This window comes from Carassius gibelio, chromosome B11, assembly GCF_023724105.1.
Source record: "Carassius gibelio isolate Cgi1373 ecotype wild population from Czech Republic chromosome B11, carGib1.2-hapl.c, whole genome shotgun sequence".
NCBI classification, from domain to species: domain Eukaryota; kingdom Metazoa; phylum Chordata; class Actinopteri; order Cypriniformes; family Cyprinidae; genus Carassius; species Carassius gibelio.
In genome coordinates, this window is record NC_068406.1 from 22,414,037 (window position 1) to 22,431,241 (window position 17,205).

Below are 17,205 nucleotides of genomic sequence, written 5' to 3' on the forward strand. Positions count from 1 at the left end.
AAAGGAGAAAAATCATTTCATTAATCAGTTTAGACTTACAAAATAATTACATCAATTGATAAAAAAATCTAATTATTATTATTATTATTAATAATAATAATATCCCAATTTATATATATATATATATATATATATTTTTTTTTTTTACAAATGTGAGGAATATATATAGATATAATATGAGATCCAAAAGTCACAAACCTATTTTGTTATTTAGTTTATTTAACCCATAAATATGTATTTACTTTCCTTATTATCTTTTTTTTATTATTTCTGAAAATTCTTTCTGGTTTACGTTTTGAATTCCAGATTTTCAGTCTAACATTTCAAAATAAAAGTTACATTTATACACTTCCGTTTAAAAGTCTGGGGTCAGTGAGATTTAGTTTTTATAGAATTTGATACTTTTATTCAGTTGCAAGGTAAACTAATTAAAAAAATACATTGATTATGCTACAAAGGTTGAATGATGTGGGTGGGGGTGGTGGGGGGTAATAGTAAGCCAAATTTAAAATTGAAAATGTATTAAAATTGAAATAATACTACTGTTCACAATATATTTTCAGTCACATGCATAGGAAATGGTTTAACTTGTGAACAGTAGTGTATAAACCCCCACTTGTGTAACCAACCTTTGGAACATCATGGAGAGGAGCTTTCTGACAAAAGCCTGATCTTCATAGTGATGGAAACTGGCCAGATCAGCACCCAAAGCCCGGCAGAAGAACTGAGCCTCGGTCCAGGTGCGACGCATCAGGATCTTCTCACTGTGATACACCTGAACAATAACAAACAAACTGAACATGAACGGCAGGAACATACAGAATAACAGTGAATCAAGTCACTTCAATAAGAGATTCAAAACAAGACAGTGGCTCTCTATACTGGGTATATGTTTATTCACTCTTCGTACTACCTTGTAACAGTGAGACAGATCTTTGCGGCTCTCCCATCCGGTGGGACATGGTGCATTCAGGTCTATGTGTGGCACAGGCATCAGGGTGTCACGATTACCACTCACTTCCTGTTTGCACACAGCCAGGGCCTTAAAAGTGCCACAGTTTTTCACCTCCCAGTGACCCAGAGCCTGGCCTCCGGACATCAGCACACAGCCTCCTCCACTCACTGCAGACCGAGGGACAAAGATGATCGATCAAAGAAAGAGCTGTCTGCGTTTGCCAGCCACGGTGGGGAGATTTTTAAAGGGATAGTTCATCCAAAAATGCAAATTCTCATCATTTAGTTGTTCCAAACCTGTATGAATTCCCTATTTTGAAGAAAGCTGTTTTTTGTTCTAAACTACATTCTTTTTTAAAGAAAGCAAATCATATAGGTTCGGGACAACTTAAGGGTGAGTAAATGGTGTCAGAATGTTTATTTTTGGGTGAAGTGTCCCTTTAAGGACTCACCTGGCTGGTGTCGGTTCCAGTTGGTGTAGGTGAGGGGTATCGACGAGCCGTTCTGCGTCAGCCAGCGGTACTCGCCGGTCCTGTTCTGGTCCTGCAGAGCTGTCCAATAGGATCGGGTCTCAGAGTCTCCCTTTTCACTGATCAGGCTGTTTAGAAAGGCCTGCTCAAACCTGCCGCAGAGAAACCACGCAGTCCGACTGTGATCTATTCGCCTGCCTCTGTCATGCTGTAAACGCTTTTTGTATAGTACGCATTTCCATACTACTCATTTGTGATTGAGATGTATTCAAAAATTTGCTTTCCATTGATGAATGTTTTTTTTTTTAGTAAAGGACAACATTTGAAAATCTGGAATCTGAGGGCGCAAAAAAAACAGGATATCAAAATATTAAGAAAACCTCATTTAAAGTTGTCCAAATCAAATCCTTAGCGATGCATATTACAAATAAAAAATTAAGTCTTTATGTATTGTATACCTCCTACTGTCTTTATGTATTTACAGTAGGAGATATACAAAATATCTTCATCATCTTTACTTAATATCCTAATGATTTTGGCATAAAAGAAAAAACAATAATTTAGACCCATACAATGTTTTGTTGGCTATTGCTACAAATATACCCCAGCAACTTCTGACTAGTTTTGTGCTCCAGGGTTGCACTGTGAAACACATTTCTTGGTTATTCCAGGATGGTTAATGCTTCTTTCAAGGTCCATCATTTGCATACATTACCAGAAGAAGAGGAATGAAAGGAAGTGGTCCTTTTTTGCACTCAATTGATCAAAAGTGAAAGTAAAGATAGATATTACATACTGGTAATATATTTCTATCTAAAATGTTTTAGTTTTTTACATTTCTATTCTCTTTCTTAAAAAAAAACATACCTGCTTTCTATAGTTACAAGAGGAGATCTGCAGTAATATCCTTTCACTGCATCCTCAAACGTCTGTTCCTGATCTGTGATTCTATAACACCAGGAGTCCTTCCTTTTCCAGCCCTGCACACACACACGATAACACACACACAAATCTGTTATGGTCTGTAGTGTGTAGTACCGGATTTCATGTGTAGTGGTCACTAGAAAGCAAGCAGTGTGCAGGAAGCATTAACTTGTGTAGTGTACTACCATATTTTTCTGGAATATAAAAAAAAATGATTTCATAAATGCTGTAACTTATATTCCAAATCTACTCGGTGCATTTAACTTCAAGCATTCAAAACATGCTCAGATCACACTCATTTGCTTTCATGCCGAATGAGAGCAGTATATGAGTCCAAGTTCAGTGATCGCAATTAATCGCATTTAAAATAAATGTTTGTGTTTACATAATATGTGTATGCACATAGTTTATATTCATATGTATACTTAAATACACTCATATGCATATATTTTATAAATATATATAAATATCATATGTATCATATGTAAATATTCCTTAAATATATATATGAGTGTATTTATATACATGTATATGTAATATATACATATTTATATCCTGAATGCACTGTAAGTCGCTTTGGATAAAAGCGTCTGCTACATGCATTAATTTAATTTAATTTAATTTAATTTAATTTAATTTAATTTAATTTAATTTAATTTAATTTAATTTAATTTAATTTATATATAAATATAAACATTGCACACACATATTATGTAAACTCAAAGTTTTTTTTCCGGATGTGATTATTCAAGATTAATCGTTTTGAAAGCATTAGTAAATTTAGATTTATTTATTACCACTATTTTTCATTTCTGTTCTCAATAAAGTTCAATTTAAAGAATTTGTTGTGGAGTGAGGGCAACTAACAGTGTTTATAATATTTGTAAATATTTCATATTATTTTTTATTTACATTATTCCTTAATGAAATAATAAAAGCAACCTTTCAGGATTTTATTCTTCTTCTCAAAACTGTAATTTTGACTCTAATAGTTGGGTAGGATCTCCGGAAATACTGTTCATTTATACTACTTTGAGTATAAATAGCACATGGTTTGTTGTAGATGCAGGACATCTAGGATGCAGCATCAGCTAGATTTAACATCTGGCTGTGTTTTCACATCTGTCCTCTACTAACCCTGAGTTCAGTGGCCTCAATTCAACATCCTTCAGAAAACCTGGCCCAGACTGAAACAAGCGTTTTAACAGCTACAAATAGACACAACTGGGAAGCTGAATCTCAACTTTAATCAAGATTTAGGATAAAACTGATAATAAAGGGAAAGTCTGTATATTTAAAGTTTAACATATTACACACATTTGCCTTTAATAGAATATGAAACCATTTCAGCAGACAATAAACGGTTGTCCACAAGCTGAGTAAGCGTGGTTGTGACACACACAAGTCCGTGCACTGGCACGTGTGCATCTCTGAAAAGTGCCCTTTCTCTGTTTGGCCGTCGTTCTTTTTCATAGCCAGTAAAAGCAGAAACAGAGGGACAGAACAGATTTGAATCAGTCTGTTGTTCTCTGGCCGTGACCCGCTCTCACCCTCGCTTGCGGTCAGAAGCAATCAGAAATGCAGGAAAACAGATGAAACGAGAGAGCCGGTAATGAGACGGGAAAAAGCAGTTTGGTACTAGATTTCATTTCTTCTTAGACATCGTTTCAGCTTAATCATAAATCATCTTTCTCATGCAACGTATTATGAACAACATCTTCTGGGGATTTTTTTATTTTTATTTTTTTTACTTGAATCATATTAGCATGGTGGTGTTTTTTTATATATAAAATAAAATATTATTTTAAATAATGATAGGTGCAGATAATATTGGGCAAACCACTCCAAAATGTAGCTAAGTAAGTTTCTTTTAACTAAGCTTATAAATTCTATGTAAGTATTCCACTTTATTCACTGCCTTTTCTCTTTTATAAAGTGAACTGAATGAACTGTTTGAATGATTCAGAATGAGTCGCACTATCCAGTTCAGCTAGCATTATGTGGTCAATGAATCACTGACAAAAACCAAATTAAGTTTATTTTAGTATTATTTAAATATCATTACAGTGTTTCTATATTATGAGTTTTTTTTATTTTTTTATTTTTAGTCATTTTGATATGTGCTTATGAGATTTTCATTAGTGGTTTAACATATTTAAATATTAATTATGAAACATAATTAAATATATCTTTAATTTATTTTAATTTCAGTTTTCAACTTAAACATGTTTTTTTCAGTTAGTTACCAATGCTACATTTCTAATTTTTTTTCAATTAATTTATTTGTATTTTATTTGAATTCAGGTTTATTTCAATTGATTTTTAAGTTATAGTTTTAGTTCAAAATAACATTCAAATAGACACAGCTCTGATTCTAAAGTAATATTTGCCAGCAAAACATATGCAAAAATGACTTTTTAATCTTTGATTTGTTTTGTTGCTTTCCTGTTTTCCTTGGGCTTGTAAGTTAATTTCAGCTGTGTTAAAGTACACTCTCACCTCTGGACACCCATCATCCCATTCTCCGCTAGGATGCTGTGGAACAAGACCCGAGGTCTTACAGATTGCAGCATGCTGCTCTTCACAGTCCTCAAACTGCCATCTGCTGTCCTAAAACACACACACAAAGAGTCCTTCATCAAGTTCGGAAGAAAGTTCAAAGGGTCAGATCTGTCATGTGACCCGGTGGTTTACTGCTATGACTAACTGGTGACTGTGAATCTGATTACCCGGGATAAAGCAGTCTCTGAAATCAGATCTTGCCAATCAGCTCGCACACAGCTGCTGTCTGATTCTGGACACGTGAGTCCTTTCTGACCACATACTGTATGCTCGGTTTATGACTGACGTCCTATGACAGTAATCTGACCTTTGACCTCTGATCTCACCTTCCAGTCTGCGGTGACGCAGATTCGTTTGTCACCATGGCTATGGGAAGGCTCCTGAGAGTACCAGGATGTGAATGTGACTGGCGAGCTGTCTGACCACTGGACTGATGAAAGTTTGTCCTCCTTATGCAAGCCGATCCACACCTTAGAGTCGGATCCTGACACAACCAACATACAACTTCAAAAATGACATTATAGAGTGAAAAAAATAACAGTTTCACTCCAGTACCAACCATTGGACAGCAGTTTCAGAAGTAGTTCTTGCTGGCTGAGGGAGTGGATGCTGACCAGCACTGCTTGAAGAGCTTTGCATGCGCTGGAAGAGACGTCCCAGCTCGACTTCTCATCCAGGTACCGGTAACAAAACCCATTATGGTCCAACCAACCACCAGGACAAATCGTCTCCTTATACTGCCAGTTATCTTGTAAACAAACAGACAGAGAGAAGATTTAACAACAGATTTAAAAATTATACTATAGTTAGAATTGCTAGCACTGATATGCTATCAATAACTCCTAATGACACCTACTGGAAAGACGAAAGGTACATACTGAAGTAGCCAGTGTTTGATTGCTTGTTGATAATGTTTTTTTCTCTTTTTAGCAATATTTTACTTTACTTTTATATGTATTATTTATACTTCCTCTTATATACATGGTGGGGGTGTTTTTTATATTATATTATATTATATTATATTATATTATATTATATTATATTATATTATATTATATTATATTATATTATATTATATTATATTATATTATATTATTTATTTTTTTAGTGGAAGTGTTGGATTTAAACTGTCAATTAGTAATTTTTTATTAAAGTGATACTCCACCCCAAAATGAAAATTTTGTCAATAATCACTTACCCCCATGTCATTCCAAACCCGTAAAAGCTTTGTTCGTATTTGGAACACAATTTAAGATATTTTGTATTAAAACCGGTAGGCTTGAGACTGTGCCATAAACTGCCAAATAAATAACACTGTCAAGGTCCAGGAAAGTATTAAAAGCATGGTCAGCAATTACTTTTTCACGTAGGGCCAGGTAGGTTTGGACAGCTTTTTCCCTTAATAAATGAAATAATTATTTCAAAACTGCATTTTGTATTTACTCAAGTTATCTTTGTTTAAAATTAAAATTTTTCTGATGATCTGAATCATTCAAGTGTGACATATATGCAGAAAATTACAATAAACAGGAAGCGGGCAAAACCTTTTTCACACGACCTTATAATCTCAGGCCAATCTTAGTCATCTTATATTGTTGCTGATGACCCCTAGCTTTTCTATATTTGCAAACACACTGTGAGATTCTGTGTGTTTGTGTGTTTTTGACAGCCAGGGCCAGGAGTTCAAACTCTAGATGGGACACAGCTGTTGTGCTTTTGACACGCCCTCATTTTTCTCTTCACAGTCAACACTAACCAGCATGGAAACAATAGTCACTAGTCTATCAGACAGTGGACTCTTTCCTTCAGTAATGAGCACTGGAAAATGAAACACATTATACGTAACACTGGCTGCTACATGCTAGGGCTAAAGCTTAAACTAGACCAAACTTGAGAAGACCAGGTGGACGGAGAGTCTGGGAAAATTCAGACATGTTAGAGGGAAAGACAGAGCTGTTAGAAACGGATGAATGGACGGGCAAAAAGGCTGGATTAATGAATGGGAAAGATGCATGAGCAGTCAGATCACTCATGTATTTACCAAGCGGCTCGGCATTCCGGCTGTATTTGGTGTCTTTTTTGCAGATGTAGGGCAAGGCTGACTCACAGGACAGACTCTGCCAGGAACCCTGCGTGGAGTTAAACACCCCACACGGCTGGTTCTCCTGCACCGGTGTGGAGGTCAGATCTGCACAGCAAGATCAACACTGAATAGAGTATTTAAAGGGAGAGTTCACCTAAAAATGACAATTCTGTCATCATTTACTCTTCCCCATGTTGTTCCAAACCTGTATGCATTTCCTTCTTCTGTTGAACACAAAAGAAGATATTTTGAAGAATGTTGATAACCACACAGTTGCTGGAAGCCAGTATTTTTCCACACTATGGAAGTCATAGTGGCTTCCAGCAACTGTTTGGTTACTCACATGAATATTTTTGTATGTCTGACAGAAGAAAGTAAGTTATTGATTTATGCTTTTAGAATAGATGTTTATTACCTTAAGGAAAATGGTTTAACGTGTTTCCAGGACCACACACACTGTCGGCTTACCTCCATGTAAATTCACTCAATGATTACAGAATTGTTATTTTGTGGTGAATTATTTCTTAAATAGGTAATGCTAGCCTTGAAGAACAACTCTTCAACCTCATATCATAAGCTAACTGTACCTGCGGTGTAACTGACGAGAGCCAGAGCAGATCCATCAGACCACTGCCATCCCCCATGTGGACTGAGATGGTTTAATCCAATCCAGACCATCACACCCATATCTGAGAGTCTTTCTGGAGGAACACAATAACAACAATGTTCCAAGAAGATAAACAAAAGCACCATAAAAGGGGTCAACATGACTATTAAATGCATCTTATAGAAGACATATATATATATATATATATATATATATATATATATATATATATATATATATATATATATATATAGTAGGAGTATACTGTATAGTGTAGGCAAAAAAAAATTCTGTAGTTAGTCAGCTTAACTAATGCCCCGCTTACTTTTAATATGTCTTTTCTACACTGTTCTCACTGAGAGAAAAATAAATCGCAGAGCAAAGAGAAAACTGACCACGCACCAACAGACAAGACAGAGCACATTACTTTTGCTATGCAACAAAGTCTCAGCTTTCTAATTTTGCCATTTATTTTAGCAAATGTATTTAAAAAATACAGTTTTGTGGCTTTTTAATGTGTGACAGTTAGCGCCTTAATTCAATTTGCACTCAGTTCATTGCACGTCTCTTCCTCTTTACTAGTTATAACATGAAATGAACATGAATGAACATCAGAAGGTATCTTATTTCAACCATGGAAAGATGTTAATACACAGTTTTTCAAGTCCAACAATGTTAATCTGCTCTCCTCACTGATACACAGAGGTGTCAAGTAACGAAGTACAAATACTTCGTTACTGTACTTAAGTAGAAATTTTGGGTATCTTTACTTTACTTGAGTGATTATTTTTCAGCAGACTTTTTACTTCTACTCCTTACATTTTCAGGCAAGTATCTGTACTTTCTACTCCTTACATTTTAAAAATAGCTTCGTTACTGCTATTTCATTTCGGCTTGTTTTCATTCCGGCTTGTCATCATTAAAAAAAAAAAAAAAAAAACCTATCCAGATAAATCGCGCCATCCGGATGGAGTGAATTTGATTGTGGTTGGATGAGAAGTATAAACATATACCATTCCGACACCCTATTGGTCTTTACGCGATCCATCGCACCTGCACGTGACACAAATCACATCACAGTCCAGCCAGGACATAGACAGTTTTGGGTTCGTTTATCAAAATATATATTTCTTAAAAGTAGGGTTGGGTATGGAACCGGTATCCGATCGCCTCAGAGTCAGTCCGCTTAAATTTCACATGAAACCAGCGTCAGACCGGTCTCCTCCCGTCTTTCAGCGCGCTCTTCAATCCGCAGAGGCGCAGACCGCGAACGGAGCAGCGCATGCGCACTTAAACAAACAGAGGACACAAGGTATGTGTTTATCGATAGATTGTTAGAATATCCATATCTGTGCAGTTCTTTGTCATAAATACAGTTTACAAAAAGTCACGAGGTAGCAGTCGGTTTCTCATCTGTAAAGTTTTCGCTCATCAAACCACAGCCGTTTCCTCCAGCGAAAATCTAGCCCTTAACACATATGAACAAACACATACTTTAATTAAACTTACTAAAATATACTTAATTTAATCATACGTACTTTATACATACACTACTGTGCAAAAGTCTTAGACACGTTAGTATTTTCACTTAAAAGAATGGTGTTCGGACAGTTATTTATATATTTTGCTGTAGTATGTCAGTATAAAATATCAGTTTACATTTCCAAACATTAATTTTCCCGTTGTCAGACTGCTTGTGCATTCAGAATCGCACTAGATTATTACTAAAATTAATGACCAACTGATATTTCCTACTGACACACTACAGCAAAAGATATAAATAACTGGCTTAAAACCCTTTTTGGGGAGAAAATACTATTTTTTCCATAAGACTTTTGCACAGTACTGTATTTTAAAAACGACATTGTTGCTACTTTATAAAGAATGACCATACAGTAATTCACAGAACTGATTTAAAACGGTGACAGACAGCACTCATGTTAACTTTTATATCAGAGTGAGTGACAGAGATACAGTAGAAACATTATGTGTGCTTTTGTATTAAATAATGACCCAGATTGTGAAATACATTTATTAGCCTTAGATTAAGGGAAGCACAACTTGCACAACAAGCTATGGATTTTTTTTAAATATTTGTAATGTTCTTTAAAGTTATCCATAGTTTTTTTGTGTTTCTTTTTTTTAAGTATCGGTTCAGGCACCGTTTAGGAGCCGGTACCATTTTAAAAGTATTGAAAAGGCACTGGACCCTATTTAAAAGTTATTATTTCTCACTGGCTCATTTACCAAATGAGTGCTTTTTCTTCGTCCTCCACAAATTAAGCTACTGTAGGTAGTTCAGTAGCGAGATGTTTTATTAAATTAGCGTTTTCGATTGACGATGTGATTGACAATGTTGTGACAAGTAGGCTATACCAACAATGGAACTCGTTACCCCCCAACACTGGACATAGCAGACGTATGTACCAAATACAAGAAGCTATCAATCAAGAAAGTATCAGGATTATGATTTCTTTTTCAGTTTTAGTTTTTGATCAATCACTTGGATTAATCATTCATTTTGACAGCACTATAATGTTTACTGTAAATAGACAACCATACAAGTGTAATTGTTATTAAGCCTGCACCAATGTTCTTGTCCATTGCCCTCGCAGATTCCTGCAGCTAAGCTTGGATGTACATTTACATTCCATTAAAGGTTATTGATGACATGCCTCTGAAGTTTGACTTTTTGCACCATAACAATACTTATTGGCAACTAGTCATCATATCTCTAGTCCTTTAATGTATTTGCATTGTACTAAAGTGCGTTCATTTTAAATGGGCATATATGCGGCTGAGGAAGACCTGAAGGTCGAAACGTTGCTTAATTAAATTCCTCTGGAGCAGTAGTTTTTAGTGTTCAGACTTCACTTCTTTATTTGTCTATATCATTTAGTTGTCTTGCACCTGTGTCCTAATTGGATGTTTGGGATGTGCACACCATTTTTGTATTTTTATAAATGCGGCTGAAACAAGAAGCCTAGTGCATCCCAAATTTTTCAACATGAACATTATAGTCATTATGGCCTATGGCCTTTAGAAAAATGTTTTTTGAGGCGGTGGGGTAGTACACAATAGGCCCCTGTGGTGCGGCCTAAGCTTTTGTTCTTAATGGCATTTTTTTCCCCTTACATTACTTTTACTTTTATACTTTAAGTAGTTTTTTAAACCAGTACTTTTACACTTTTACTTGAGTAAAAAGCTTGAGTTGATACTTCAACTTCTACAAAAGTCTTTTTAAACCCTAGTATCTATACTTCTACTTGAGTAATGAATGCCAGTACTTTTGACACCACTGCTGACACATACATACATATATGTATATATACATACATACATATACATATACATATACATATACATATACATATACATATACATATATATATATATATATATATATATATATATATACACACACACACACACACACACACAACGGCTATTATGATTATCTAGTTACATAGACCAGCACTAAACCAGTGTTAGCATCATGTAGGCAAAGACTCACAAAGATATTTTTGCGCAAACATTTGATCGTGTGTATACCTTTAATATAGCTTTGTTCACTGGACTGTGTGATGGACAGAAGACTCCCACCCTGTGCTTGACAGGAAGTAAGAGCTTGACTCCAGGTGAGGATGGAGTACAAGTTAAACTGATAACAGGCATTCAGCTCCGGATGGCTCTCCCAGAATTCATTGCAGCCTGGCACTGGAAATAACACACATAGAACGGCTTTGTTTGCTTACTTTAGTTAGTGTGGATACACTCAATATTCACTACCATTTAAAAGTTTATATATTTAAAAAAAAAACATTGTATGAGTCAAAATGCCGGTAAACGTCAGTAAGTCCTAAAATACATTATAATTTTATTTTTAATAATTAAAAATAATAATTTAATAATTATGTATACTATAAACTTTTTTCCAGATAATCTGTCTGTTTTGATAACTGAATACAGACTTATATAACACTATTTCTCATCTTTAATAAATATCAGTTTGGGGCAAGTAGTCCTTTTATTGGGGCTAGATGTTAACCCATTTGTTAAATATTTATTGTCCAGAAAATGTAAATTTTTATGTATGTCAAGTATTAACTTTATGAATTGTTTGGTTTACTCTTCAAATTTACTATTAAATGTAAGGTCAGCATTAATAATGCTGGAAAGGTTAACATGCCTTTTGTAGGGGAAAAAGTGTGACAACTACCTGTAATATTTCTCCTGTAATTTGAGTTTAAAAATTCCGACAGCCAATCAGAAGCTGCCTGACATTTAAAGCGGCAGGCACGCTTACAAATAAACTGAACATTATCATCTGTTCTCAGTGTGAGCAGGCTTTTAAACTAGACTTTTACTTTTGATTCATTGTATTTGTCACTGATACTAGATTTTTCTTTTTTAAATGGGTCCGAACACATCTTGCATTGTATGAGTCAAAATGATTGATTTTGACTTGATTTTTTTATGGCAAAAATCATTAGGAAAATGATATCATTAGGATATTATGAAAATATCATGTTCCATGAAGATATATTGTAAATTTCCTACCGTAAATATATCAAAACTTAATTTTTGATTAGTAATATGCATTGCTGATAATTCATCTGGACAACTTCAAAGGCAATTTTCTCAGTATTTTGATTTAATTTGCAGATTTTCAAGTAGTTGTATCTCAGCTAAATATTGTCCTAGCATAACAAACCATACTTCATACATTATTAATTCAGCTTTCAAATGATTTATAAATCTCAATTTCGAAAAAATGACACTTAAGTTTTTTTGTCCAGGGTCACATCCATCAAAACGTAATTCATTTCTGTGATGCAAAGCTGAATTTTCAGCATCACTGCAGTCTTCAGTGTCACATGATTGTTCAGAAATTATTCTGATATGATTTTATTTTTTTTTTACTTTTTTTTTCTCATTTTTCAGAGTGTGGGGAAATCGTAAAACATTTTTTCACAATATTTTGATGAACAGAAAGTTTTAAAACTATTTATTTTAAATAGAAAACATGTTTACTGTCACTTTTGATCTTCAGACCTTGCCAAGCAGAACTTCATAAAATCCCCCATTTTTGAATGGTAGTGATTTTACCTGGATTGGGACAGAAGCCCCATTTCTCATCTTGATCATAGTGGTTAGTAGTGGCACACCAGAGGTGACGGTCCTCTCTGCCCTCAGAGGTACAGTCCCAGAACCATTTATTGTTGTATTTGAAGGGGATGGAGCAGGTCATGCCATGGGAGTTCCCTTGTAGCGTGTGGATGTCTGTCAACATCGAGAAAACAAACAGAAGCGGTATGACTGCAGCCACATCAAACAACCCTCATCAAACAATCCACTGCATGCACCAGGTTATAGTAGTCAACCAAAATGTGACTTCAGTCGTCAATATCGATATTTAGACAGCAGACTGACTGTGGTTTTTTATAGGTAACTTTTACAATTGAAGTAATGTGGTGTGACCAACAAGCCGAAGAATTCAGAAAAAAAAAAAAAAAACAGGAAATGATATATTATAGAGATGATGCCGGTAAATGTCAGTAAGTCCTAAAATACATTATAATTGTATTTTTAATAATTAAAAATAATAATTTAATAATTATGTATACTATATACTTTTTTCCAGATAATCTGTCTGTTTTGATAACTGAATACAGACTTATATAACACTATTTCTCATCTTTAATAAATATCAGTTTGGGGCTAGTAGTCCTTTTATTGGGACTAGATGTTAACCCATTTGTTAAATATTTATTGTCCAGAAAATGTAAATTTTTATGTATGTCAAGTATTAACTTTATGAATTGTTTTGTTTACTCTTCAAATTTACTATTAAATGTAAGGTCAGCATTAATAATGCTGGAAAGGTTAACATGCCTTTTGTAGGGGAGAAAGTGTGACAACTACCTGTAATATTTTTCCTGTAATTTCCTGTAAAACTGACAGCGGAGTTTAAAAATTCCGACAGCCAATCAGAAGCTGCCTGACATTTAAAGCGGCAGGCACGCTTACAAATAAACTGAACATTATCATCTGTTCTCAGTGTGAGCAGGCTTTTAAACTAGACTTTTACTTTTGATTCATTGTATTTGTCACTGATACTAGATTTTTCTTTTTTAAATGAGTCCGAACACATCTTGCCTTCATATGGGTAGGCGCATGGCCCTTCACCGGCCGCCCCGTAAATCCTCCACTGATGCAGAGCGGCCTTCTTCACCAACACTTTAGAGTCCACCACCGCTAACTTATGATTCATCACTCCATACAACATGCTGCCCCCACAGCGCCACCACATGGTTTGGAGGGAAACGTCACACTCAAAGATGCCCACGTCAGGCTTGGTCACATTGATCCCTAGACATCGACTGGTGCCCAGATTGTAGAGACGGTGCCGGGACACCCATTTCCAAAGCAGGGCGGCAGACGGGGGCTCACAGCTGGTCAGAGACAAACCGGACGAGTCCGCTGAAAGGCAAAGCTTCCGCGACACGCTCTCCAAACGGAAAACACCTTTACCTGAGTAACACAAGTAACACAGATACACAACATCATACATTGCGGTTTTTGAATTGGTCAAGCTAAAGCATATTTTCTTGGCGTATCAAATACACTTGGGAGATGTGAGGCCCTGGGGGTTTTGACCAGTGGGAAAAGTCTTCCTTAAGGAGTATTATATAGCCATTTACATGCAGAGCCATGTTAGATGATAAAGGCCAGTGATATTGGAGATTCGAAGGCATTCAGAGGCACTGAGGTATCAGACAGGTCTGATTATGCAGCGGACAGATAGAAAGATAGAGCGGCTATCTCCAGTTTCTCCTCCACAGAATGGGGCTTAATATTTCAGAGTTCTCAGAGCCGTCAGGGCTGAGGGTCTTTTGTGGGCGTTGACACGAAAGAGTAATTGAAGATACAGAGTGAAGACAAAGATTTTCTCAAACAGTCCAACACAGGGTATCGTCAAACTTCAAAGGGAAGCTTCACATTATCCTCGCCATGTGTCTGTGAGCAGAAATAAGCTTGAAAGATTAGGAAGTATAGGATTTTCTTGTCCATTAGTGATATTTCTATTTTGCTTATGCTGGGTATGGGAATAATAAGTTAAGATATTTAATAGGGTGAATACTAGTAAAGCATGGCACTTTCTGATAATTTATCTGCAATGTTTTCAGATTCAGATATGTTAATAAAGCGGCGTACTCCCTCACACAATCTCAAAATAGAACTTATTATTAAGTCATTATAAATATGGTTCTTCTGTGGAATACAAAAGTGTTTTGAAAATTGACATTTGTTTTGGTCCATACAATGAAAATCAATAGGGTCCAGTGTTGCTTTGAATGCCATTGTCTTGCCAAAAGTGGTGGAAACACTCTTTAAAATGTCTTCTTTTGAGTTTGAGACATACAGAATGTGAACTGAATGTGTCCTACTATACCTGCATTCCTCTTCCTTGTTGAAATAAAACTGAATGTGTTCCACGACATGGAATATTTCAGTGACAGATTAATTATTTGCTATGTAAGATCATATAACCCTGTGGAGCCGCAAGACTCAAACGGGGCATGTAGATCGTGTTGTTATTGGTATGAGTGAGGGTGTAAGTGTGTGTTTATCTATGTGCTTCTGACCTCAGCTGACCCTGTTTAGTAACCCACGGGGTGACTCATAGTGCTGGTTTCCATGTAACGGACATTATGATAACTGCATACCTGGAATGCAATGCTAGTCACTTTGGATTAAAGCATCTACCAAATGCATGAATGTAAATGCAAATGCTTTGGGACTGTAACGAATCAGGCTGTTGGACAAACTTCAGAAACCCACTGTGTCCATCAGCGGGGGTCATACTTGTGACATTCCTTTTATTAGAGGAGAAGTCATGCAGTATACTGTATTGTCTGCAAGATTTGCACAGTTTTTGGCTTTAAGAGAAATGCAGACAACATGGCAATTTACAAAAACATGGTTAACAATGTTTGAATGTTTATTAAATGTAATTGAATCTAACCTTTCAATCTTTCAGTCTATTTAAAGTGTATAGACAAATAGACAGAAAAACAAAAAGACAGAAAAGCAGATAGTAGATAGATAGATAGATAGATAGATAGATAGATAGATATAGATAGATAGATAGATAGATAGATAGATAGATAGATAGATAGATAGATAGATAGATAGATAGATAGATAGATAGATAGATTTTTCTAGCCAAGGCTCCCTGCAGTAAAGAAAATCATTGAACAAGAAAGCTGAACTGTGTTATTTACAAAAGATAATATAATTAAAAAAAAATTTATTTGTATTACTGTGCTATTTTCAAAAAGGTTTCTGTATGTGTTCATTTATACCGGGGCAGGTTTCATCAATATAATTGGTGGTCAGATCAATAATGTGATATCTTTGATTGATGTTTTTTGTCACAGTTTTGCATTTTCTTGAGTTGGTTCATGTCATAATCGTTTAATCAGTTACATTGACCCCAAAAAGCCTACTGAAGACAGATTTCATTGGGACTGTCTGGTTTATGTTGTCCCAAAGGTTAACATGTGTTCAAAAACTTTTTCGTGTCCTGGTCTTTGAGGTATAGGACTGTAAAAAAAAAACTGCAATGAAAATATTCTTAAGTTTGGCTTTAAGTGTACTTTCTAAAGTTTTGTCCAAACTGTTTCTGTGTTGTATCATGTGATGAGCAGCCGCCTATCGGTTTTGTTTGTGTGCAGTAAACTTTCACTAAGAGAAGGGAAGCAGTTACATAAGTGTTTAAAACACATTACCAGACACTTTTAGCTTACTCTCCCGTTTGAAACTAAAATATTAGTATTTGCAGGGTGATCCCATCCCAGATGAAGAAATGACACGCTACGACCAGTATTTCACAGAGAACAGCTGGACATACATAGCCTACTAATGCAATCTTGCAGTCAGAACACAGCACACTTGATCTACACGACAAACTCTTGATCCTGAGCAAACCCAGGCGCTCATGCCATCGAGGAAAGTTTCGTTTTAAAGACAGACACGTCGCGCGGGCCGATTGCACTTACTGTACAGTTCGAGAAGTTGAGTTTTGTTCCAAACTTCAGTTTTGTCCGACACTTCCGCAGCAGCACAAGCTAAATGACTGAAATAAAACAGCATATAAAGGACATAAAGCGCTTCACAGAAGCGAACACGAAGAGTTTTAATGTGTCCTCGCATTTCCACTGGAGATGAGCGCGCCGCATAGACTGCAGCCTGTTTTTCACCACACTTTCCGCGAGTTTGGGGATTCTCTACGTCACTGGTCTCTCAGTGAAAGGCAAAACATATTCCTTTCCTCTTACATCCCGTCTGCTCTCAACGCGACGCGACCTAATGATGCGTTCTAGATTCGCGTTGAGTCGCGTCGCGAGCGTGCAGTGACTGCAAATCGATTATTGCGTAATGCGTAACCATGCATTTAGACAGAAAGTGACCAAAATATGGCTATAATTATATAAATATTCTATTACAATAAAGATAATGTTTTAACTCATTGTGTTTGTACTGCAGGAGCTGCATCTTAAGTGATTTATATTAGACGAAAAGACGGATTTACACTGTTC

The 17,205-nt window shown here is 35.8% G+C and overlaps 1 protein-coding gene across 1 annotated transcript in view; it reads right to left on the minus strand.

The window, feature by feature from the left end:
* Nucleotides 1-17,042, minus strand: part of pla2r1 (phospholipase A2 receptor 1) — a 29,999-nt gene extending 12,957 nt beyond the window's left edge. The window contains exons 1-13 of the mRNA XM_052569047.1: nt 16,666-17,042; nt 13,760-14,134; nt 12,710-12,883; nt 11,153-11,317; nt 7,581-7,694; nt 6,952-7,098; nt 5,470-5,658; nt 5,237-5,394; nt 4,848-4,958; nt 2,292-2,404; nt 1,407-1,576; nt 914-1,122; nt 630-775 (exon numbers count right to left, since the gene is read on the minus strand). Of these exons, the coding sequence (XP_052425007.1) occupies nt 630-775; nt 914-1,122; nt 1,407-1,576; nt 2,292-2,404; nt 4,848-4,958; nt 5,237-5,394; nt 5,470-5,658; nt 6,952-7,098; nt 7,581-7,694; nt 11,153-11,317; nt 12,710-12,883; nt 13,760-14,134; nt 16,666-16,819 (2,225 nt within the window). The 5' untranslated portion in view covers nt 16,820-17,042. The remainder of the gene's footprint in view (nt 1-629; nt 776-913; nt 1,123-1,406; nt 1,577-2,291; nt 2,405-4,847; nt 4,959-5,236; nt 5,395-5,469; nt 5,659-6,951; nt 7,099-7,580; nt 7,695-11,152; nt 11,318-12,709; nt 12,884-13,759; nt 14,135-16,665) is intronic.
* Between the last annotated feature and the right edge of the window lie 163 nt (nt 17,043-17,205).